Source organism: Plectropomus leopardus, chromosome 7 (assembly GCF_026936395.1).
Source record: "Plectropomus leopardus strain MGB_pleo_1.0 chromosome 7, ASM2693639v1, whole genome shotgun sequence".
Taxonomy (NCBI): Eukaryota; Metazoa; Chordata; class Actinopteri; order Perciformes; family Serranidae; genus Plectropomus; species Plectropomus leopardus.
Window position 1 is genome coordinate 8,760,178 of NC_142182.1, and position 24,618 is coordinate 8,784,795.

At 38.8% G+C, this 24,618-nt stretch overlaps 1 protein-coding gene across 4 annotated transcripts in view; it reads right to left on the reverse strand.

Annotated features, from left to right (window-relative positions):
* Window positions 1-954: 954 nt before the first annotated feature.
* Window positions 955-24,618, reverse strand: part of ripor1 (RHO family interacting cell polarization regulator 1) — a 61,269-nt gene continuing 37,605 nt past the window's right edge. For 3 of the 4 annotated variants that reach the window (XM_088079802.1, XM_042496933.2, XM_088079803.1), the window contains exons 9-24: window positions 24,370-24,413; window positions 23,805-23,930; window positions 23,424-23,572; window positions 23,135-23,267; window positions 19,913-20,038; window positions 17,799-17,962; window positions 15,875-16,571; window positions 15,188-15,324; window positions 13,537-13,657; window positions 11,734-11,869; window positions 10,599-10,760; window positions 10,362-10,520; window positions 10,063-10,259; window positions 9,659-9,742; window positions 9,421-9,511; window positions 955-8,404 (exon numbers count right to left, since the gene is read on the reverse strand). In XM_088079802.1, the coding sequence (XP_087935928.1) occupies window positions 8,307-8,404; window positions 9,421-9,511; window positions 9,659-9,742; window positions 10,063-10,259; window positions 10,362-10,520; window positions 10,599-10,760; window positions 11,734-11,869; window positions 13,537-13,657; window positions 15,188-15,324; window positions 15,875-16,571; window positions 17,799-17,962; window positions 19,913-20,038; window positions 23,135-23,267; window positions 23,424-23,572; window positions 23,805-23,930; window positions 24,370-24,413 (2,624 nt within the window). In that variant the 3' untranslated portion in view covers window positions 955-8,306. Of the gene's footprint in view, window positions 8,405-9,420; window positions 9,512-9,658; window positions 9,743-10,062; window positions 10,260-10,361; window positions 10,521-10,598; window positions 10,761-11,733; window positions 11,870-13,536; window positions 13,658-15,187; window positions 15,325-15,874; window positions 16,572-17,798; window positions 17,963-19,912; window positions 20,039-22,244; window positions 22,362-23,134; window positions 23,268-23,423; window positions 23,573-23,804; window positions 23,931-24,369; window positions 24,414-24,618 lie in introns of all 4 variants that reach the window. The other variant, XM_088079805.1, reaches the window with a different exon arrangement.

The following is a 24,618-nucleotide window of genomic DNA, read 5'->3' on the forward strand; positions in this document are numbered from 1 at the left end:
TCTGTCCTTTCGACAGCGAAATGAACCCTTTAACACCTGAGCAAATTGTTTCATTTTTTTTTTAATTGAGAAAAAGGAAGTGATGCACCTGGCAAGATGCAACTGACAAGAAAATGGCCTGAAATAATTAATTTTTTAATGTTAATTAATTAATTAATTTTTAAATGTTGGTAGGCTTTATCCTCCCTAAAAAGAAAATTGTAAAACATGTCCAGAAAAATATTTTAAATTATTTCAATTTTGCAGAAAGATATATATGTATACATTTTTTCTTTCTTTATTACTATTATTTATTTATTTATTTTACAAATTTCTTGCTATGCTTTGGGCCACGTCTTGTTTTCGACCCAAGAAAATCAAACCATTTTGCTCAAGTTTTAAAAGTTTAAAAAAAAATAATATGGTAAAAGAGCTGACATGACTGTGACAGTAAAAAGTTTCCAATAAAAAAAAATTTAAAAACTCAAGTAAAGTAGAGATACTCCAAAAACTGTAGTTCAGTACCTAAGTAAATGTACTTTGTTACTGTCCACCACTGCATATGGAGAGTGTAAAAATGACCAGGAGAATCTCAAGTCAGCAGAAATGTTTATTTACTGTCTTTGGAAACTTTCATTAGGTTTTAATGTACAATCATGTATGTCCATCAGTTAATGCATGATGGAGCTTCAGTCACGATCCTCCTGATTCACCTGCACATCTGAGCTAAGAGGTATTCTCTGCTCTTTTTAATGAGGACAGTAAGCTGTTAGAGCTATAGCTGCTGTCTCTCTGTCACAGCATCATGGTTTTAAAGTCTGCTGATGCCCAGTAACAACCTAAAACAACCAACTCCATCTCAGAAATTCCCTGAACTTTGGGGAAGCTGGGGGCCAGGTGTCAGCCACAATGTTATTTGTATGTGTGTGTGAGCAGCTCAGTGTATAATTAACAAAAACACAACGGCACGTGAGATCATCTTTAAACACATTTTTAATAGTTTGTATATTTTTGACACCAGAATGCCTGGAAATATATTTTAGAAAAGAAAAAAAAAGAATAAAATATTTTGTTTCCAATGCTGCACAATTAATCAAGATTGTGGAAAAAAAATATACATACAGTATATAATGTGCTGCAGTGGTTTTCCACTGCTTCACACTCTCTTCATTCTTAAATAAAGTATCTCATCTATGTCTTATCTCTGTTACTATCAAACCTTGAGGCACTTAAACACTGTGAGATGCTTCATGGATGCAGAGGTATAGCTGCAGAACGCTGCTGTCCTTTTGAAACTAATAGTGGTAAATACATCGAACACAGTTGAAGCCGTAATATACACATACAAACACTGAATCCTCCCATGTGACATCAGTCCTATGTTATGATTCCAGTGACACCGCAGTCAGTCGCTTATTATGAACTAAACATCAAATCGAACGCAGTCAACAACTAGTAATAGCCTGATCCCCTCTCACTTCAAACAGCCGAAAACAAAATGTGACCATCAGCTCTTCTCAGGGACACAACAGTACATCAGTAAGTCATTATCAAACAGAGACGACCTTGGGTTGATAGTCAGACCAAACAGTCGACCCAAAGTGTCGGTATTTGACAACCAGGGAGCAAAACTCGACAATCAACCACTTTCTCCAGAATAAAACACCTTTAAGATTTTACAAAGAATTCTTTCATCTCAGATTTCTAAATTTATTGATTTATTGCTCTGATTATTCTAGTCCTATTGCTAACATTGATATGAGGATTCTGATTTTAACCCTTTGAAACCCCTGCAAATTTGAAGAAATTAACCTAAAAATTTGTTTAAAAAAGGTAAGTAATGTTAAAAAAAAGTGCTTAAAATTCTTAGAATTCTGTAACATAATTTTAAATATGAAATTATGATAATTATAAATATGTTTTTCCATATTTCTGTCCTTGACAGTTTCCCCTAGCTTAAAAAATTATATATATATATATACACATTTCTTGCAATTTGTGAAACATTTCACACCAAATTGCTCGCTAACACTTGTAAAAGGTGTCTGAAAGCAGCATAAGAAAAGTGATGTTGTTCCAGGTTTTAAAGGGTTAAAATTAGTGGTTAGTTTTTCCTCATGTAAACCTCTGTAAGGATGTTTACGTCCTTTCAAACACAGCTATGACGGATTTGTTTCTCTTTGTTACTAAGAACATCTGTGGATCTAAAGGAGGTGAACAGGGTTGGCACATTCTTTAGTAGAAACCTGAACCCTCCTGCTTAAAGACAAAATCTGTGTCCCATTTGCATACTCTACACTAATACCACCTTTCTCCCAAAATTAGCACGTACACACAGGTTTTTAAAACACAGGTAAACCCGCTACGAGACTGCTTTGCCATTGCCAGTAGAGCTGAGCTGTGTACACGGCTCTGCAAAGGACGAATACGCCTGTCTGTGTGTGGGTTGTTTTGGTGTGTCCATGTGATGTCATGGGCAGGAGAACTGGTTAACAGTAGCAAACAGCATGGACAGATAAATAACATATAATATATATTATAGTCTGTGAATTCTTTACAATGGTTTCTTCTCTTTAAGTACTCAGATGGTATTTAGCGGTGGTGCCAGAGCTGATAAATACCTGTGACTACTGCAGAGTCACTTGACCCGGATGTGAATGTTGATTCTACAGTTTCCCAATTGCCAGATGTTAGCGGCTGTTTTTTTGTGCAGCGGGAATGACTCTCCAGACTAAAAACTGTTTTGAGGAAACTTCACATTTTGGAAAACAACGACAAAGTGAGGTAAAAACTCTGTCAGCAGTCAGACTAAAACTGCCACATTTTGTGTGATGCTGATGGAAAACATCGTCACATAAATAGGAAAACATGTATGGAAGCTCAGATGACAGATTAGAGCGGACAGCCATGCTTGAAGCTCTGTGAGGCTGGACTTTGGCTTAGTGGCACTTTGAGCTAAACACTAATGTGCGCATGTTGACGCATGTTTATTATGTTCACCATCTTACTTTAGAGTGTTGGCATACTAATATTTGGCAATCAGCAGAAACAAAAAGCCTAGCTGAGGCCGATGGGATTTTTATTAGTTCTGCAGATATTTGGTCATTAACCAGTTGGATAAACTTAAATGTTGATTGAGAAAATACAGATTTTACAATTCATCCTGTGGGGGACATAGCTTTTGTGTTTGAGCGAAATTTCAAGGATCCATCAGTTATTTGCTAAGATATTTCAGTCTGGACTGATGTGGTGGGTTAGGGTTCTGTCAACGTTAATGCAACATGTTTACATCATATATTAGTGTACAGTATGAGACTGGGACACATCTGTTTACCTCCGATACTCTATCATCAGTCATCAGGCGGAGATGACGCCCTAGTGACTGCGCTCAGGAAACTAAAAAGGCAGAGTGACAACATCACTGTCAGCAGTGTCACGATGAAAAATAATGAGACAAGATACAATAAATAGGAAGAACTGTAGTCACAACATCTGGGGTCGGACATTTTGGCATCTTCACTGACAGTGGTCAAACTCAGTGTGGACAACCTGCTGGACTATTAGTCAAGTCTTTGAAAAATTGCCACGTTTCAAGAATCATACCAGTGTTTTTGCATTTTTTTTTTTTTTTTTTTACACATAAAAATTACATTTTGCTTTCATGCTGACAATTTTCCCAAGCTTGTAGCATTGCACTTCACTGTACAGTATCAATATCACCAAAGTTTGGAAATCCATCACAGTGAAAATCAGCTATGTGTTTATATTTCATTACGTCATTGTTGTTGACACATTAGCTGTGATGATCCAAATGAAAACCATTGTCTGCCTTAAGGGGAAAATATGAACAGTTTAAAAAAAACTGTAAAAATAATGTAATATTGTAAAAATAATAATTAAGACACTTTGGAATGGAAATTAACTGCATTCACCAAACTTAAAATATAAAAAGGAAAATCACAAAATAATCCTTTGATTGTTACTTAGTATCTCATAGTTACAAGATCTTAATCTCTGAATTATGAAAAAATATCTCAAAATTAGATCCTTTTTCAAAATAATATGAAGAAATCATCTTGTGATTGACAAGGTTGTCATCTCATAATTACAGCTCTTGTTATTATGAGTTATTTAGTCATTATTATAAGATATACATGTTACTATGAAATACTGAGTTAACATTATAAATGTAATTATGAGGTCAATAATTACAAAGTAGGGTCTTGAATTTCGGTTTTTCTATGGTGAGTACAATGGGCTTACTTTAGAAAATGGCTGCATTGTTAAGATTTTAGCATGTTATTTGTAGTAAATAGCATCACCATGCAAAAACAGTGGTATGAACTTTTTAAGATTTATGATTCAGTGTGTGGGACCAGCTAACTTGAAATACTATGTTTTTGTTATAAATATTCCTGTTCCAATATTCTAGGATGCCAATGCGAACATAACATAGGCAAATGGAAAATTGCATTCCTTCTATAAGTCAGAAATCTAAAGTTTTTGGCTTAAGGTTCAACTGTTGTCGATGTGAGTTTAAAGTGAACTGATCCCAGACCTGGATGGACCAATGTATCTCTTCATAATCTGTCTTTGCCAAAAGACAAAGTCCTCCACAGCAGTCTGTGACAGTAACGCAAATATTCAGGGACGCCAACAGAACGCCCTCCCATTTACAGCAGATATGTCAGTGGTACAGTTAAGTGCCACAGAAAGTAATTCAATGAATCAATCCATTAGAGCGGTAAAAATGCATCTTATAAAACAAAGTATAGATTTACAAATTAAAACTCTGCTAAGATAAAAACAATTTACAAACACAGAATATTGAATTCCAGTGGCATATAGTCATATTATAAGTATTTCCAAAAAGAATAAGATAGGTCATTATTGTAAAGAGTAATGGCACTGAATTGCTTAAACCATTCTCTGTGCAGAAGCAGCGTAACACGTTTCCAACAGTCTCAACCCTTCATACAGAACTACAGTGTGAGCTGTGCTTTTCTCTTTCATCTGTTGCCAGCAGACTGACAGCGTTAAACATAAAGGCCTGTGAGACAGAGAATGAAAAGCTTTTGAATTGGAAGACATTTCACAGTTAATAAGCCAGCAGCGGAGTTGTTGCAGATGTGTTTGAGTGGCTGAATTTCCAGTCCAACATGTCATCCTGACCAACACCTGCTCTCACATTACTCCTGGCTTTATAATACAGGCGGCTAAACAGGACTCCAGGACGAATGTAAAAAAATCATGAACATATCTTTTCCCATCATTTAAAATCTCATTAATTTGCTTCCCAGGGTGTGGCTCTTGACCAACACAAGCGTATGACCTACAAGACACTCCATAGTCAGCCTCTGAATCATGTATTTGAAGTACTGCTTTGCAATCAATAATAAAGATCTTTAGGACATATTCTTTATTTGTTTTGAATGTTTTTCTTTTTCAGTGCTGGAACAAAAAGTGGTCTTTGCTTTGCTACCAGAGAGCTGAACCCTCATACTGACACTTTTGTAGCCCTTTTCCACCAAAATTAGTACAGGTAAACCCGTTAAGACTATAGATTGCTTTCCCATTGCTAGTAGAGCAGGGCTGTGTACACGGCTATGTGTGTGTGGGTTGTTTTGCTGTGTCCATTCAATGCCACGGACAGGACGCAGAACAGGCAGAACAGTAGACAGCAGCATGGACAGAGGTTTGCGAAAACTTTAGTAGGGTACTTCTCTTTCTATATCTGTACTTGTTCAGTCTCTCTTTCAAACTCGGAGCAGACTAATTTGGATCGATGTTTTAGCGCCGCTTAGGAAGAGATGGATGGTAATTAGTGGCCATGGCTAGAATTCCTTCAGTTTTCATCATTCAGGAGGTTTTTTTTTCGGATCTGAATTATCCACCGAGCTCGCTTCCTCTCCAAATCAAACAAACCAAACCAAACAACTACAAACACAGAATAAAGCAGTTTCACATTACAAATCAGTCTCGGTGTGCTCATCCCTTTTCTCTCATAAGTTATTGTGTGCTCACCTTTTCATTCAGGAGGTTTTCAATGTGAGCCAAAATCTCTGTAGAGGTATTTTCTTTTCCGAAGCAAACAGACACGGGGATTTAAACAGATCAAAAACTGAATAAAGCAGCTTCAGCTTAAAAATCCACATATTTGTAATGCACTAGCTAGTCCAACACACACTAATGCCTTTCTTCACAGATAACTTAGCCAGACGTTCGGGAGGTTTTTGCCAGAAGCTGAATTATCTACAAAGGTCGTTTCCTCTCCAGACCTAAGATCAGGTGAAATAAAGCATTAAAAACACTGAAAAAAGCAGTTTTATGTAATAAACTGTGTAACTTTGGTGATGCTGACTGCAGTTGGGCTTTTCGAAAACAAAAAACGTGAAAGGCCGTATCTGCAGCTAGTGTTTGGTTTGACTGTTCTGGGAAACTGCAGAAACATGACGGTGCAACATGTCGAACCCATTAACTAGGACCTGCACCCTATGTAGATATAAACGGCTCATTCTAACGTAACGAAACACAACAATTCATTTTTTCAGATTATACACTAAAGAAAGCATACTTATTATATCATATTCCATTTCTGCCAATACATCCCCATTAATCCTACACTCTGGACCTTTCCAGTCCAAGGTTCTTTTTCTTTTCTTTTTTAATTCAAAACTAACTCAAGTCCCTTTTATCTTTACGAGTTCACGATCTCAATCATCTGGTATTTGTTCCTGCAATGAAAAAGAAACTGATAGGAATCATTTCAGAATATCTACATATTGAGAACAAAGCAATACTTTCCCCTATTTAAGTCAGTCTATCACAGTGTTGATGCAGGCATGGTGACAGCCTCTACCATTTCAGCTTATCTGTCGTGAGGTGCATTGCACAGTGTTGCAAGTCAGGACTGCAGCACTCAAGTCTGGTCTCAGTCTGTAGTCTGGTCTCTGGTGGTACTCTCGTACTTGTACTTTTGACTGTTGTTGCCTCAGTTGTCAGTCAGTTGTCCACAGACACTTAATTCTTTAAATATTATCTTAACTGTTTTGCACTGTGCAGGTTAGACTTACTGGCAACAGTGTGACTTTGCCATGTGACAACCGAGCTTCCTCTTTCTGACATGTATGTTTCTGCATATATATGTGTAGACAGACATCATCCTCTCATGGTTAGCTTATAACTGTGTGCAAGAAAATTTTGTTTCTAACACTATTTGATTTCTAAGAGTGGTATTCAAAAATCTCGGTGAGAAAATAACAAAACATTTAGGCAGATTTATAAACAACATGAGGATATTAGGTGGGCACTGTTGTATTTTTCCGTCTCTGTCTTGGTTTGGTTTAATGTGGACTCGGCCTTGACTCTGTCACAAAACCACTCAGACTTGTCTTGTCTTGTGTAGTGTTGACAGCAGCCTTGGTGCAGGTAACTACAGCCATCTGGCAAACATGAAATTCAACAAGCATAAGCAGAGCCAGAGGCTTAATGAAGGCAGACTTGTATGAAAAAAATATGTAGTTGAGTTTGCAGGCATGTCACTTCACAGAGCAGGCCGTCCATCTGCAGCTGGATTGTTTAAAAACGCCTTTTAGCCAAAACTAGAGACAGCAGTGTCCATTAGGAGAAGTAGTGTTATGTAATGGTAGGGGTAGTGTTACAATGTAAAATGGAATATTTGCCGACTGGGTCACTGTGTAACCAGTCAAAAACACAGAGTTGAAATAAAAATAGTAATACAAGTAACTCAACATTTTGGGCACTTGGGCTAAGAAAATACGACTTCTCTAACAAAGTCAATAGCTTTCTAGACTTTTGCTAACTTTAAAGTAATGCATTTGTGTCTGGGCCATGGAAGGACATCACTGCAATGGCAAGGAGTTTCTCCAGTGATTTGACTTGAATAAGACATGTCCCTGTCCACTGAACTCCTCCACATCCTCTTCACTTCCTTTCATAATCCTACTCCTTTCACTCAGGCCTGCTCACTTTGTACTTTCTTCCCAAAATCTTTACAGTCCAACTGAGTAGTTAACACAAGCTGATAAATATCAACTGGTGTGTTTGCATCTGACTGACTTCAAATGTTTGCCCAGTGTGATGTGGAGTTGCCGTCCTTGCTGTGAGTATTATTGCAACCTCTCAGACAGTGTGTATACCTTGTGTTAATTTCCTTGGTGGTCATTACGGGGGAGATGAAAACCCTTATTCTCACTGAGACTTTGTGTCAAATCACTGCCAAAACACAACATTCATATTGTGTTGCTGTTTTTTGTCCCCACCCAGTGTGTATGTGTGTGTGTGTGTGTGTGTGTGTGTGTGTGGTGTTAGAAAGCTGTGCTGGCCATGCTTCCTGGAGCGAAGAGTCTTGGTATGCCGTCCTGAGACGTCTCCACGTGTCTGTGGGCCATCTTCCCCTCTTCGCCTGCACCACACAATTCATGAAAGAACAAAAAGTGGAATGAAAGAATGAATGAATGAATGAATGAATGAATGAATGAATGCATGCATGCATGCATGCATTCATCTTCTCCACAGACATTTGTGTTGGATGTGGTCAAATGGCAGAAAACAAGGAAAACAAGCAAGATGCAGACTCCTTATTTCTGCCTTAATTAATGTCTTGTGTCACAAATATCGCAATGAATGGAATAAAAAAAAATCAATCATGAAAAAACACAAAAAAATAGATTTAAGTCACTTTAGTTAGAGTAAGTATATAAGAAACAGCAGGCCGACCAAAGTCATTGTAAGGAGCTCAGTATGTGAAATTCATAACTCCATAAACAGAGCTTAACAACTGCAAATGTGCTGGATTATTACGTCATTACGCCGGCTCACCATTCTGTATAAAAGGTACTATGAAGGTACAAGTTAAAAAGTCGAACAGTCTTCAACTGTTGAAAAAAAAAATCAATAAAACTTTCTTCTTCTATCCTGATCTTTGTGGTGTTAATGAGAGAGGCAATTGTTAAATTATTTAAAAAAATGGATATTACCCATTATTTTGAAATTTTACAATGCAACGTCAGCAAAAAAAAAAATTAATAAACTACTTCCGACGTCTTTGCATTTTCAAGACTTTTGAAATATTGATTTAAGACATTTTAACACTAATTAAGGCCTTATATTTAGATAAGTTAATTTAAAGCCTCTTAAGACTTTTTAAGGATCAGTGGGAACTCTCTCTACTACAACAAAAAACAGAGAAGCTCAGACTACAACACACACAGGTATCCTGACGTCATTCTCTACTCAGGACGCCATTACGCCACTGTATCTTTACCAAACAGTGGTTTGCGTCTGAATTATTACTCTGAAAGTTACATACAGAACAAAATTATTTCTTAACACTGGTCTAATTTTCACAGTCACATAACAGTTTATCCAAGAAATGTATTGTTTAGCTGTCATTCTAACTAGTGTGATGATTATTATTACCGAGCACTAGCAGCGCTTGTTTGGCAGCATCTCGGACTTCGTCTTTGTCTGTCCGACAAAGATACACTAACTGGTCAATACTTTCTTTGGCCTGGAAAGACAAAAGATAGACAGACAGACAGACAGACACGATTTTATGAGTGTTAACTTTACCACTGTCAAGCCATTAGATCAATTTAACCTTAAAATGGTATTTAGGCAGTTTTGAATTTGACATAATCTCTGTGTGTGTTTGTACCTTAAGACAAGCCAAGGCCTTACAGCCACACACTCTGGTGTCCAAGTTATCATCTTCCAGCAGCTCCAGACAGTTGACCAAAGCCTGAGGAGGAGGAGGAGGAGGAGGAGGAGGAGGAGGAGGAAAGGAAACAGTGCTGACTTCTGCAGTACAGGTCATTACACACTCACAAATCTCAAAACGAGTCGACCAGTCGCCCAAAACTGCTCAGACAGAAACTGTGCAGGTTTATGTGGGCTCGGGCCTGGTTACTGGGCCTAATCAGAGGACTACTGGGGTCACAGAGAATGTTATAAAAAAGGACAATTTAGTAATAATTTAATAGACATTTACTTCGAACATGTAAATAATAAATACTTATAAAATACACACAAACACACACAGAGTATCTAGTGTCCTCTCACCTGCTCTCTCTGTCTGGGCTGGGCAGCTAGGCTCCTCAGCACAGAGCTGGCAGACGCCGACACTTTGCCTCGGGGGTCTTTCAGTAATTTGGCCACAGCGTGAAGTCCTTCTCTCCTCAGGCTGCACTCTGCAGGACGCCGCAGCGTGTGGACGATCACATCCTGGTCACATGACGCCAGGCTCTGCACCAACCACACTGTTGGAGGGAGTTTAACCCATCATAAGTCCTCTCTGTACGCCTTTAGCTGTGTTTTTGTGTGTGTGTGTGTGTATGTGCGTGCGTGTGTTTGTATTTTACCTTCTTCTGCCAGCTCAGTGATGTGTGTTTCCATGTCGCTGATGCTGTTAGCCTCCAGGTAACTCCACAGCTGGAACAGCGTCACCATCACTCCCTCTCTGTTGCCGCCCCGCCGTGGTAACCTCTGATCCAGCACTCGCTCAATCAGACTCAAGAATACTGGACAAACACACACGGGTGTTAACATGGCACACACACACTCTCACGTGTACTGTGCACATGCAGATGCTGACGCACCTGTGTTGGCCATGCTGCTGGCCTTCTCAGGCAGCATTCTGGAGTAAACTGTCGATAACGTAACCAGGAAGTTCTCAGCAGACGTGCTGTACACGCTGCCCTGCCCCACACACTGTTGCCATAGTGACACAGCACCCAGGCACAGGCCCAGCTGTGGTACCACTGTGACGGAGGAAGATAACACAGAGTAAGAAGAGAGGAAGAGAAGAGAGGGTTAACTTAGTTTTAGTTTTACAACTACAATTACTGCCGCGTTTAAATGGCTCTGCGCACCAGTGGGAACATTTCATTCCCCTGTCAGTCGGTGCAGTTAGTTAAAGGCAGGGGCGTTTCAGGGATCTGAAGACATTGGGAGCCTATCCTGGACCTCTGTAGGCAAAACAAAACAAAAATAGCCCAAATCCTTTTTTCTTTAATTTTTTGGGGGGATTTTTAGAAACATCTGGCTATTTTATTTTCTTTAAACTGTTTGCCTTTTGTTTTCTTTCAAATTTTTGCATTTTTTTCTATAAATTTTTTGCCATTTTTTTCTTCAAAAGTTTTTGGCAATTATTGTTTTGCCTTATTTTTTGTGATTTTGTTATGTTTTTGGCAATTTTCTTTTTCTCTTAATTTTTTGCCTTTTTTCTTTGGAACTTTTTGTTGATTTACAAGAACAAAAAAACATGCCTGTCAAACCTGTGGGCCCCCAGAAATAAAAATCACCAAAAATGACACTATTTCTTTCAACCAGAAAGTGTAAAAACAGACTACATAATACCAAGAAAAGGACAATGAAATAGTAACTGTCCTCGAAAAAAAACCCATCTCTTCCATTTTACCATTTTACACACTGATCTGAATTTAATCTTTGGTTTGGTCATTTCTGAAGGTCACTAAACAACATCGATGGCTCAGCAGAAAAGACGTATTAAGGTTTTAGTTTGTCACTTGACGTCAGAATCAGCTTTAAGGGCCAAGTGAGCGCACATACTTGGAATTGAACTCTGACTTTTTGCGCTCTTGATGTACATACACAGAAATAGATATAGAATTAAATCAAGGACAACAAAGCTGCAAACATTGTGACTGATGATCACACGTCATGTTCAGACACAGAGAGTAAAGGCTCGGGCTCGTGTACACTGGAGCTCACCCTCAGCAGGCTGTCTGGGGCGTCTCGGGTTGTCCCTGGAGATGCGTCGGATGACTTCGAGGACTCGAGCCTCTCTCAGCAGTCTGTCCAAGGCGTACATCTCTCCACACCGCAGTGGACCAAACATACCCAGACACTGCAGACATGATACGGCATATTTCACTTTACTCAAGTAAACTGTGACACGACAGTAAGTTTTCAAAAACACTCATGTATGATAAGATGCAGTTTTAGTGATTATACTAAAAAGTTTTTCAAAAAGGACTAACCTTAATTTGTGTTTTTGCATAAAATCTGTTTACTACTAAAACATTTACTTTTACAACTATCATCATAATTATAACACAACTGCTACTGCTTCATGTTTAATTTCAACAATCACAATTATTCAATTACTGAAACTAGAACTGCTACTGCTGCTTTTTTAAGAATGCATTTCTCTGATTTAGGGCTGTCGGCGTTAACGTATTAATCGCGATGTGAGTAAGGTCCTTATATAAGACTTTTTAAAAAAAAAAAAAAAAAAAATCAGTTTAATTGTGGGTAAATTCGGTGTTGTGTTGGAGACTGTGTTCCCCTTTCCAAACCCGACCCGAACCCTTAGTTTTGTTTATGGTTTGATACTTATAGCTCTTATCACTTCATGGTTTTATTACACAGGGTTCCTACAGCTTAAGGCAAGGCAGATTTAAGACTTTCTGAGACTTTTTTGATTGCTCTTGGAATAAAGTTTAAGACCAATTTCCTAATAACAAACACTGAAATTTTACTTTGCCCAAATGTTTATAGTAGCATAAACTGACTTTTTTATCCAGTGAAAAAGTTAGTTTATTAACATCAAATGTTAAAAAACACAGCTTTTTTTTAGAGTAGAAGAAAAGGAGGACAATGAGCATCTTATATTATCATAAAATTATCTATTTGGTTTACTAACAGAGGAGGGAATATGTTTATTTCTGCTCAGTTTTCTCAATCTACCACTCGGATTCCCATCATGATGAGTTTAAGAAAAGGAATTTATTAAATTATATATATATATATATATATAATAAAAAAGGGTACTGGGATTTTTTTTTTAGATTTTAAAATGCAACGTCAGACAAAAAAAAAATAAATAAATAAAATCATAAAATTTCTAAGACTTTTCAAAGATCAATTGAAAACCAATTAAGCATTTATTTTTAGATGAATTAATTCAATGTGTTTTGCCTTTTAACGATCCGGGGAAACTCTGTTATATTGATGTTAATGGTTTTATTAGGGTTATTATAATTTACCATTATAAACACAACCATAAAAAACAGCTCCATCATCCTGCTTTTTCAGATGATAATAAAATTAATTTTGTCCTCTATCCATCTATAAGGTGCTGCTTTTGTCAAAGACAGATTGACATAGAAGGGATTTCTGCTAAATTGGAGCCTTGACAGACCCAATTATTCAATAATCCCATGCAATAACTACATCCATGTGTAATATTCTATATTCAAATGTTGTAGAATATTTTGTAGAAACGAGAACAAAATGTACATTTATATTTTTATTTTAGTGTTTAGATATATTTATTCTATATTAGTACTTATGTTTAAATTTTATTGATATATTCTATACTTTCCTACTTCTTTTAAGACTTTGAATGGGAGCATCTGTAACTAAAGGCAATTTCCCCTCAGGGATCAATAAAGTATTTCTGATTCTGATTCTGATTAAAGGTAAAAATGTCACAGCATGAGCGCTAAGGCAGCTATAGACCTCTACTGAAGTGTGTGAAATAACTTGAGGACAATGTTGAGGGTCTCCTACCAACAGCTGTGTGCTGCAGTTCTTCAAGTGGACCACCAGGGAGCGGTCTAATGTGGAGCAGCCTGTGGTGAGGGGGGAAGAGGGGGAGGAGGGGCTGTCCCAGCCTCTGTCCTGCAGAGACCTGCAGACATACAAGAGTAATTCTCAATGACGTCCAGAGAATTATGCAAAGATTTAATGAACCCTGTTAATGTCAGGGGTCGACTGGATCCAGCATCTGAATGCACAGTTCAAGTCACTTCAGTTTTAAACCCCTCAGTATGGCACACACAGACGCACAAGATAACAGACGATATAAAACAGGCAGCACATAATCAGTATTAGTGTTACACAATGATGTAGGGAGAAACAATTCACTGGAATCAGCTCTGTACAAAATGTAAAGCTTTAAGATTCATAATCTACACAGGCTGAAACACTGTGGTATCAGTGTTTCCCCAGTCACCATTAAAATCTGCTGATACTTGCAGTGATGAGATACATAAACAAAAACAAGAGGTGGCAAACAGTTTGAGACACTGAGCCGAGAAAATAAATCTTCATGAAGCCATAGTTCATTTTTTTTGTTATGAAGTTATGAAAGTGGAAGAGATTTTGCTCACATGCTATCTAATACCAGTTTAATGAAGGAGGTGCAACACCGGTCCACTAGGTGGCAGCAACATACTTTAATAACAATGAGACACTTCAACAGCAGCAGCTCGATCCTCCCTGAACAAATTAAGTTGTGCAAAATCAGAGAAGTTATTTATTTATTTATTTATTTATTTGGGAAATTATTTTATATATATCTATACCATTTGAGTTGGCACCTTGTAATTTTATTTTATTTTATGTTAGTGTTTTTGCACCTTGTTTTTTTTTAAATCATGCTTGGCACCTAGTTTATATATATATATATGTATATATATATATATATATATATATATATATATATATATATATATATATATATATATATATATATATATATATATATATATATATATATATATATATTTGTTTATATATATATATATATATATATATATATATATATATATATATATATATATATATATATATATATTTGTTTATATATATATATATATATTTTTTTTACAGTTGTATTGTTCTTCAGCTGTTTCTTCTCATAACTGCTGTAACATTGTGAATTTCCCCACTGTGGGACTAATAAAGGTTTATCTTATCTATATTACATCTGATGAACAGTGCGGTATATGCAAACTTTGTTCTCTAGAGCATCTGGTTACTTTCAGTAATTCACCAACACATTGGACTTCTGTGTACCCCTAGAAAGTACTCAGAGTTACTGCTAAGTGGCGATTATAGTTTGACAATGTATTTCGTTTTTTTTCTCAAAAATTAAAAAATGTCTGAAAAACACGTCAAAACAAATTCCACAAATTATTAGAAAAGATAAATCAACCTATTTGTAAAAAAAAAATAATTAATTTACAGCACACAATCTAGGCTAACTGTTACCCATGAATCCTTGTCAGATAAATCCATGATTTATAAACATATGAACCCGTCAATAATCAGTTATTTTAGAGTTTAACATGCAGCTCAACTTTTTTAAACGCAGTAGGAGATTCCTGCGCCCTCGCTCTTGCAGCTGAAAGATGTTGAAGATGTTGTCAGCACTGACCTGCCATTTCTACTCCTCTTGTCCGCCTTCTCCTCTTCGTCCTCCTCCCAGTCAGACGCATTGAGGAAGTCAAAGCTGCCCAGAGCTGTTTCCACTGTGAGGCTGACCACGCTGGGTGAACGGCTGTGCCTACCACCCTACACACACACACACACACACACACACATACAGTTACACAACAGGAAAACACACAGTCAGACTATGCAAAGCCATAAAAGGCAGGGTGACATTTTTTTAATATTTTCAGTGCTGGCAGAAAACCAGCACTACCCGCAAGACCAGCATAGAAGATAAACTCCTTCATACTTTATAGTTTATTTTTTAGTTTATCTTCGAGGTAGGAGATAACAACCTTGTTCAAAGGAGATAACATTCCATATAAAGACTTTCCGTATGTACGAGGGGAGTTAAAGTAATTTCCCGAAATCAGCTGCAAGCAGATATTTTTATCAAACTTGTCAGAATTTGGTACAGACATTTCTGAACGGGTCTTCCTGAGATTAGTCAAAAAAATGGCTGTTTTCAGGAATTTCAGTGCCGCTGCAGAGTTCAACACGGCTACAGCTCGTGAGGTTCTTTTCTTATCCACTATGAGGGTCGAAGGACAGAATGATGTTGCTGTGATTTGTGATAATGGGCTTTATGAATAAAACTTAACTGAATTACTCACACATGCTCCATCCTCACCTTTAGTGTAACCTGCAGCAGCTTTAGTTCTTGTTCCAGCAGCTGTAACTCAGGGAACTGTCCTCTGTAATCATCCAAAGAGGACACCAAAGCTGCCAGGGCGTCCTCCAGCCCACTGTCCACTGGACCGTCGCCCTGTCTGGAGGGACATTCTGCTCCTGCGCCCAGCAGCTCCTCCTCCACCGACACCCGCCGGGCTACATACATCACATCAGCGCTCTCGGGGAGCGTGCTGCACTCTGGCTGTGAGTTCATTTGTGACGGAGTGTTAGGGTCCGCTCCTTCGGTCCTGCGAGAGGAGGATGTTGGGACAGAGCTGGATGTGTTTTGGTGTTGATGTGTGACAGCGTCAGCTGCTGTGTTTTCGTCAACGACACCGAGCCTTGCTGACAGCTCGGTGTCTGTGGGGGCAGAGCTGGACGGCTCAGGAGTTCTGACGGACATCTCCATTTCAATGTCATTGATGGAAAGCCCTGACGCCAAAGACATCACCTCTCCTGCTTCGGCCGACCTGTCGGTCAACACGATGCCATCAGCGCTGCTTTCACTGATGTGGCTCAGAGAGCGCGAGTAACTGCGTGAGGCGTGGCTGTTAGTCAACACCCCGTCCGCTGCTGCTGTGGGAGACTGTTTCACTGCGTCCTCATCCTCAGTGTCAGGTTTGGTCATCACAGTGACTGTCCCCTTCTCCTCCTCCCTGTAAAATCAGGTCATATATATCAGCCAATGCAAACACATCCCTGGTGTTGAAGGGCAAATTTAACAAATCAGTCAACAAATTTGACTGATTCAGGAGAATGTTAACCCATAGAGAGACAGAGCGCAACATGAAAGCTGGAAGCAACGCCTACCATGGGAGGGAAACTCTCAGCACACCCGGGAGCTCCCTTTAAAGGATTTTATTCTGCAAAATAAGTGACGTTTCGAGCCAAAACGCTTTTCCTCACACTTGTTAGTTTTCACGTGACTCACGTGACTCAAAACAGCTGAGGTCATTCAATCTTAGGTGAGGTAGTAAATACAAATATACAAATCACATAAAACATAGTGAGAATAAATAGTATTATAGCACAGAATACATGCAAAAAATAAATTTGACAATCAATATGAAGATAGAAAAATTATATTGTCAAATATATTTTTTGCATATATTCTGTGTATGTTCTAATGTATAGACACACTGTTATTTATCTACACACATACTTGTGTTACACAGAGACAAGCTGCTTTTTTGAAGATGCTTTTTCTTTTTACACACTATGTATATTATTTATTTATTCTGTATTTAAGATGGCTACTCACTAGAAAAATTACAAGTCAAAAAACTTATAAGAAGAGCGTTTTGGTCACTTATTTCGCAAAATAAAATCCTTTAAGGGGAGCTCCACGGTGTGCGGACCTCTATCTTTTCACATTTTGGTTTATCTTGGATCCAGCACCCACTACAGGATGTGTGTGTCTTATTTTTGAATCTCTTTGCAGGGAAACTCTCAGAGTCACAGTATGTAACTGAATGGTGAAACACTTCCAAAGTGGCTGTAGCAAGCTAAATATATTTGATATCAGCAAGTCAAATGTATATTTTAGCACCTTATGTCTCCCAGAGAGGGTCATTTAGTATCAACTTCTACAGTTTGTCTGCTCAAATTAGCAAAATATTTGCTGAAAACGGCACACTTTCCCCCATTCTCTCTGCTGATCGCTCACTACTCTTAAAAGTTCAATGTTTGGGTTTGGCAGTTTATAAAAACTACATTGTTGGTTGTGCATCCCAACACACAGCAGCTTGTAGGCATTTTTCTTTTGTTTGCTACCAAACAGTTAAGACATAGAGGGACCCTCACTCAACAAATCATTTCGACCCCGGAGGGGCCAGGACTTAAAAATTATTTCTACCAGTGAAAGCACAGAAACTAAACAGTACCTGTTGCTCTCTGCTTGCTGTCTGGTTGTGTCACTGACAGCGCTGACTTGGTGTGTGGAGTTCGGAGTTGAGGAGAAGGAGTCTCTGGGGCAAAATGAGATGTCGGGCTGAGGGGAGGAACTTCCGCTAGCAGCTGGCTGGATGTCTGGTGTCACCACCACTCCCTAGAGAGAGACAGAGACAGACATGGACACACTGAGTCACAGGGAGAGTCCAACCCAACACAGAAACAGCACAGTCAGTAACTTCAGATATTAGCTGAAGTGTGACAAACACCACTGGGTCGAGATTTCTCCTTAGTCATTAGTGCAAAGTCCGCACATAAGAGACATGACCACATATTCAAATTATTTGACAAAATGTAAATAACAAGTGGGCTTAAAACAGAATGAACTAAAACATATTGTAAGAATAAAGTGAAATTAGTTAAAACTGAGGGCATTTCTAGGATTTGAAGACATTGGGAGCTTAACCTGGAAAAAGCCCATTTTTTTTTGGCTTTTTCCTTTAAATTTGTGGTGATTTAAAATAAACAAATTCTTTGAATTTTTTTCTTTATTATTATTATTATTATTTTTATTATTTTTATTTTTATTATTATTATTATTATTATTATTATTTTATTTTTGTGATTTTTTAAGAAAACATGCTTTCCAAACCTGCTGGCCTGCCAAAATAAAAATTGCCAAAATGACACCATTTATTATAACTGGGAACAGTAAAAACATTACATAAATTCACACATTCACAATAACTTTTATGTATGTAGTATATATATACTTGCACTTTTTAATTTCTTTGTAAAGATCTCATGTTCTCACAATGAGCTGACATTGTTGGTCATTCTGAAAATACAGAGTATCACATTATGTTTTAACATACAACCTATCTGTAACACTAACAGTTATGATTACTGTCACGTTATCAGTTTGTAGGTCGAACATACTTCTGTCAATAAATCAATTCTCCCCCAGTGCTTGTATACTGGGAAAAGGACAGTAGTCCAATTAAATGTCCTTATTGCGCTGTAAGTGTAGGTTGACTTATCTGTGCATGTAAACGTACCGTGTGAGCCCGTCCACACAGTCAGTGAACCACACGGCTAAGAAAGTGGGAAGTTAGTTAAGCTGATCCACGTTACCGGTAAGGTCTGCACCCTTTTTTTGTTGATTGACAATCAAAAGCATTTCTTGTATGCATGCCCTGTTTGTTAGGAGCTGCTACAGATATAAGGCTTAGTGGTAAATAAATCCCCTCTACCTAAAACAAATCATTATACCAGCGCTACCTGTGTCCAACAATTAATTCCATCCTAATCCCCGTGTAACATGCCAACAACTGCCATCATTTCAATGGCTAATCTGGTTTAGGACAGACAGCGTAAGGTTTAGGTCACAGTCGGCCTACAACAGGCAGCCTGAGAGGAAGTGCTGCAAAGAGGCCTACTGAGATACCCAGACTGTGAACCCTGACTGCACGTTCACACAGAAAGCAGGAGGTCAAAGTTTGATGAAATCCAGTGGTGTAATGTAACAGAGTATTATTACTTAATTAAGTGCACCTATGGTGGTTAAAAATAGTGAACCCAACGAGCACCTGAGCAGACAGCGTCCCTTAATTTCAAGCGCTGTCTGCTGTAACCCTCCAACATCGCTGCTGTAGTCGCACTGCGCATGTGCCATAACTCAATCTCCGATGGAGTCAAAGAGCGTGACTCAGCCTCTTTGTATTGTAATGTAATGTAATTTTATTTAGACAGGGACGTGCCCAATAAAACATTAACCTTATATAAAACACGGAGAGATGCATTGTACCAGGTTTAACCAAAATTAGTATTTTCTGAAGGAAACAGTAGGTGGAACAAATAAATTAATAAAAGACTGTGATGTGAATAGAGTACAAAACACCAGATCACAGAATTTTACAATCATTATCATCCCACTTAATCAAGATAAATCACAAACTTAACCTTAACCAACCAGCCTTGGAAACTACACGAACTTCTGCTCTTCAGCTCAGGCCATGATTGGCTGTAGGTCACCTGGTTAAAGGAATCCAGCAGGTTTCAGCTGGAAAATCAGCTGAAATAAAGTGCAGTGTGTGTCGTGTGTTACCTTATGAGGTGTAGAGTTGCGTTGTCCTCCTACAGAAAGCCGAGGACTGGACGAGTCATCAGAAGACTCTGATGAATTGGACCACGCTGTCCCGTTCTCCAGCTCTTCGTGCCGGCGGAGCATGTTCTGTAAGAGGACAGCTCTGGTTAAAAGCTTGGACTGAGGAGACAGGAGTCGGACATGGACGGGGAAGTTGATTAAGCAGAGGGACACACTCTGATGACTCAGGCACATATCACAACAGTGTCTTCCACACGGTGAACAAAAGGTTGTTTAAGATGTTTGAGGATTTGTTGATGTTGAAATTCATCTGCTGAAGCTGATGTTGTAGTCCAGACCGTACTAACCAGGATGTGACTGGCTCCATCATTTTACATCCAATCACAGTAATAATTTTAGCAAATAAATCCGATGTGGTCAAAATGCGCTCAATTCCGAGACAAAAACCAACTTGACCAGTAACTGTTCATCATCTGCTCAGCGCATCTGTGCGGCGTCTCCAGCTGCAGCATGTCCTGACTCCAGCTCTGTGACTTACGAACGCAAATACATGACACCGACAAAATTAATACATCAAAATATTAACTTTTCCTTTAAGCATCTTATTGCATGTATGCAAAGTGATAACGTGGTTATTTATCACAAACCAAACACACGGCAAGGCCTCAAATCTTATCTTTTAAGTTTAAAATAGACAGGACAAGCAGTTGGGTTATTTTTTGTGAATGAGGCCTAAAGAGACTACATGACAAGACATGAATACTAAAGGCCTCACTTTTATTCTCAGCCACGAGCTCCGGCAGACTGACAGCTCGCAGGCTAAAACTGACCAACACCACATGTAGATTCAGTGAGTCAGTAAACATCCCAGCTGGCTGGTTCACACATTTCACACACTTTGCCCCTTTTGATAATTTCCCCAGTGTTTGACGCTGGATTCTTCCATTTTACTTATCTGTCACATATCATCTGTTGATGAGGTTCAACTGGATCACAGCGACATTTTCCGAAGATTCAGATTAAACAATCTGGCAAACTCAGATACACAGTCATTAATTATCTTCAGCTCATGAACAAGCAGCGTTCAAACTCCTCATTGTTCTCTTCTTTTCAGCTTCAGTGGCCACATTATAGAAAACTGAGCGTGCTGCACAAGAACAAGCGACTAGAAACTGATATGTCAACAGCAAGCTAAACAAAACTAAGAGGACACGCTTTCAAATGTGCAGTACTGTATATCAATGTGAAGTTTCAGTGAATGTTCTCCCATTAACCCTTTTATTTGTGTACCTGATGACCCTGGTACCCAAACAACTGAAAATAATGTCTCAGTTCATCAAACTTAATGGAACTGTTGCTCCAAAGGATCATTCAGTGATCAGATTTAAATATTAAGTCTCATCAAAAGGCTAACTACCTGCAGAAATGGTGATTTTACAAAGTGCCATTAAATCTTGAAGGTTTTTGGAGAAACCCGTGTGACCTGAACCACTCCAGAAACATTACAACATTATCAACATTGTATGTTCTTGTCATCAATCATCGTTATCATAAAGTTATTGCACAAGGTCTCAGTCGGCCTCAAAGTCAAAGCGTGTCAAACTGTCTATCACCTTTTGTTTAACAAAAAAAGAGCCAGGATTCCCTTCACCCCGCAACAGATGCCCTAGTTGAGCCCCTAATGTCCTAAAATTCCCAGAAATTCCCAAAAATCCTAGAACCGTCCTAAAATCCTACAAACACCCTAAAATCGTAGATATGTCCTAAAATCTTAGAAATGTCCAAAAATCTGAGAAATGTCGCACAATCCATGAAATGTCCTGAAATCGTAGAATTGCGCTCAAATCCTAGAAACTTGTTTGGGACTGCTGCGATTGGCCCCTGTCCTCTTTTCATTTTTGCAAAAGTGGCCTTTAAGCTAAACAAGTTGAGCATCCCTGCAGCAGATGTCTCTCTTTATTCTTTCCAGTCTAAGTTGATAAATTATATCAAATGGTAAACATACAGAGTCACAGATCCAGAGTTCTCCAAGGTTCAAAATTTACAGCAGGGGGCTAAAGGAAACTGTCCAGGTTCTGTCAGGAGGTCCTACTGCCCTATGGGCCAGTGGAGGGTCATACTGTATGTATGCAGAGCTTCAGTTTGGTCAAACACTCCAGCTGACAGTCAGTGAAATCAGCTGTCAGAGCTGTCTCCAAACCGTGCATACATACCTGATGGCTGCATGAAGCCATGCGCATAAAGCTGCAGACTACTGTTCTAGGTTTCTAATGTTCTGCACCCTCATTACTAGTCAGTATACCAGAGGGAGCTCTACTCCATAATGACTTACTGCAGTGGGCGGTCGTGTTGGTGAGTTGTCACTACAGGAACAGCTCTGGCTAATTGTGTCTCTGAAGATGTCCAGCAGCGGCCAGTGCTGCCGCCTGGTCAGACTCCGAGGTAGCGACTGCACGTCAGAGTCGCAGCAGGTGGAATAAAGGGCAACAGAGCAGTTAGGGACCGGTGGATGTTGGCTAAACTCAAATCCTCCGTCTACAGCTGCAGCTCTGAACCACGTTGACCTAATATTTTGTGAAATTTTGTTAGAATTACATATGGCCACAAACATGGTATGTGAGGCCACAGTGACCTTCACCTTTGACCATCAAATTCTAATCAGCTCATTTTTGAGTCCAAGTGGACGTTTGTGCCAAATTTGAGGAAACTCTATAAAGGTCTTATCGAGATATTACATTTATGAGAAGGACGCAAGGTCACAGTGACCTTTGACTTTTGACCACCAAAATCTAATCAGCTCATTGCTGAGTCCAAGTAAACGTTTGTGCCAAACTTAAACAATTTCCCTCCAGGTCAGCCTGAGATATCATGTTCACGAGAATGAGACGGATGGAAGGGTCACAGTGACCTTGACCTTTGGCGTACGACCAACAAGATCTAAAACTTCATCACTGAGTCCAAGTGGATGTTTTTGCAAAATTTCAAAGAATTTTTTCAAAGTGTTCTTGAGATTTTGCATTCAAGTTTTGCCATTTTGCATTTAGCTCTCTCACATTTTATTTCAGTTTCAAAGATAATGGAAGTGAATATGGCACAAACGATCAGTAATCAGCAACTTTGAGATAAATATTGCAGTTCCAGTCTTTAGAAAAGCATAAATCAAATGGTACTCTGGTGAGAACTTGGGTGAAAGAGACGAGACTAAACCACAGAGGAACTCACATAGAAGGCTTGTTCACGTAAAGATGGCGTGTCAGGTGGACTCTGGTTGAAGATCGTGGAGAATCTCTTGCTGACAGATGGAGCTTTGTTGACGGTGCTTGCCACAGAGCCCTGGTCATCTTTATCAAACGGACTGATGGTGGGATAAAGAGAAAGATTAGAGACAAAAGCTGAAAAAAAGGGTGTTTTAATAAGTATTTTAATAAGTAACACAAATACCAAGCGGTGCAGTTCTCATGCAGCTCCGTATAATATTCAGCACACTCACAGCATGTTTGGCAAAACTTACTTCCAGGTGACTTCAAGGCTTAGCTTAATAGTCCCAAGGTCATTAATATCCACGGCAACCGTCTGGGGTAGTGCAGCAAACAGGTCCTTAGTCTCGCAGGAAACACTTCCGACAACCACGTGATTGGCTAAGCTCTTCAGCTCCGTCACCTGGGAGACCACAGGAATATAGTTTGATCAGACTGCCAACGGCAGGTTTAATTTCACTTAATGGAATATGGAGTTTGATCTGAGGAAGTTCTAAATTTGAGTTTGAACAAATTCAGGTGAGACAATATTGATGAATCCCACATTTCTACTAAAACGTTTGCATGCATGGTTTAAGCACAGATTTGTGCGTACGCAAAGTCAGTCACACAGACCAACACTGGGAGGGACTGACCTTCACAGAGAGGAACTCACTGATGAGCGGCACAAACACCATCTCCTCACTGTCCCACACCTGCCTGGCATTGATCTCCATCCTGCCGCGGAGCTTCCACCGCTGCCGACCATACCTCATAAAGATCTGAACACACACACACACACACACACACACACACACACACACACACACACACACCACATCAGTCATGTCTGGAGAGCTGTTTGTATATGCACTAAAAGAAGTTTTTTGGTCTATTTTACATGTAACATTTTTCATTTGAGCTGCGTGATTCTAAAAAACACAAAAAAAAAATGTATGGAAACTAATCAAATAAAGCTGAAATGAATGTATCATGAGCATTTACGTTACTATAGCTAATAGGCTTTACCTAATACACTTTAATACATTTCTGTAATTTTAGTAATACATTCTATGCATTTCAAATATGTTGATGAACATCAACATTTTTGGATACATAGAATTTACTTACAGCTATACAATGTTCTGAATGTATAATATTGTCAGAATTCATAAAGTGCTCTGTAATTGAAAAGACAGACAGAACGAGAGACAGACTTACCTCATACTGGTCACCAGCACACAACCTAGCAAATCCAGCCAGACCTAAAAGACAAACAGGAACAGACGGAGCCTGTCAGCTTCTCATTGGGCCCATTAGGACTGGATTTATTTCTCTCAGGGTCGTCAGGTGATTTAAACCTGCGCTGGTAACTGACTTTTCTTCAAAAAGCATGTGTGGGTAATTTTTTTAACCTCAGTTACAATTACAGCCATAATGACTCCTCCTTTTCCTTAAACTTGCTGGTCC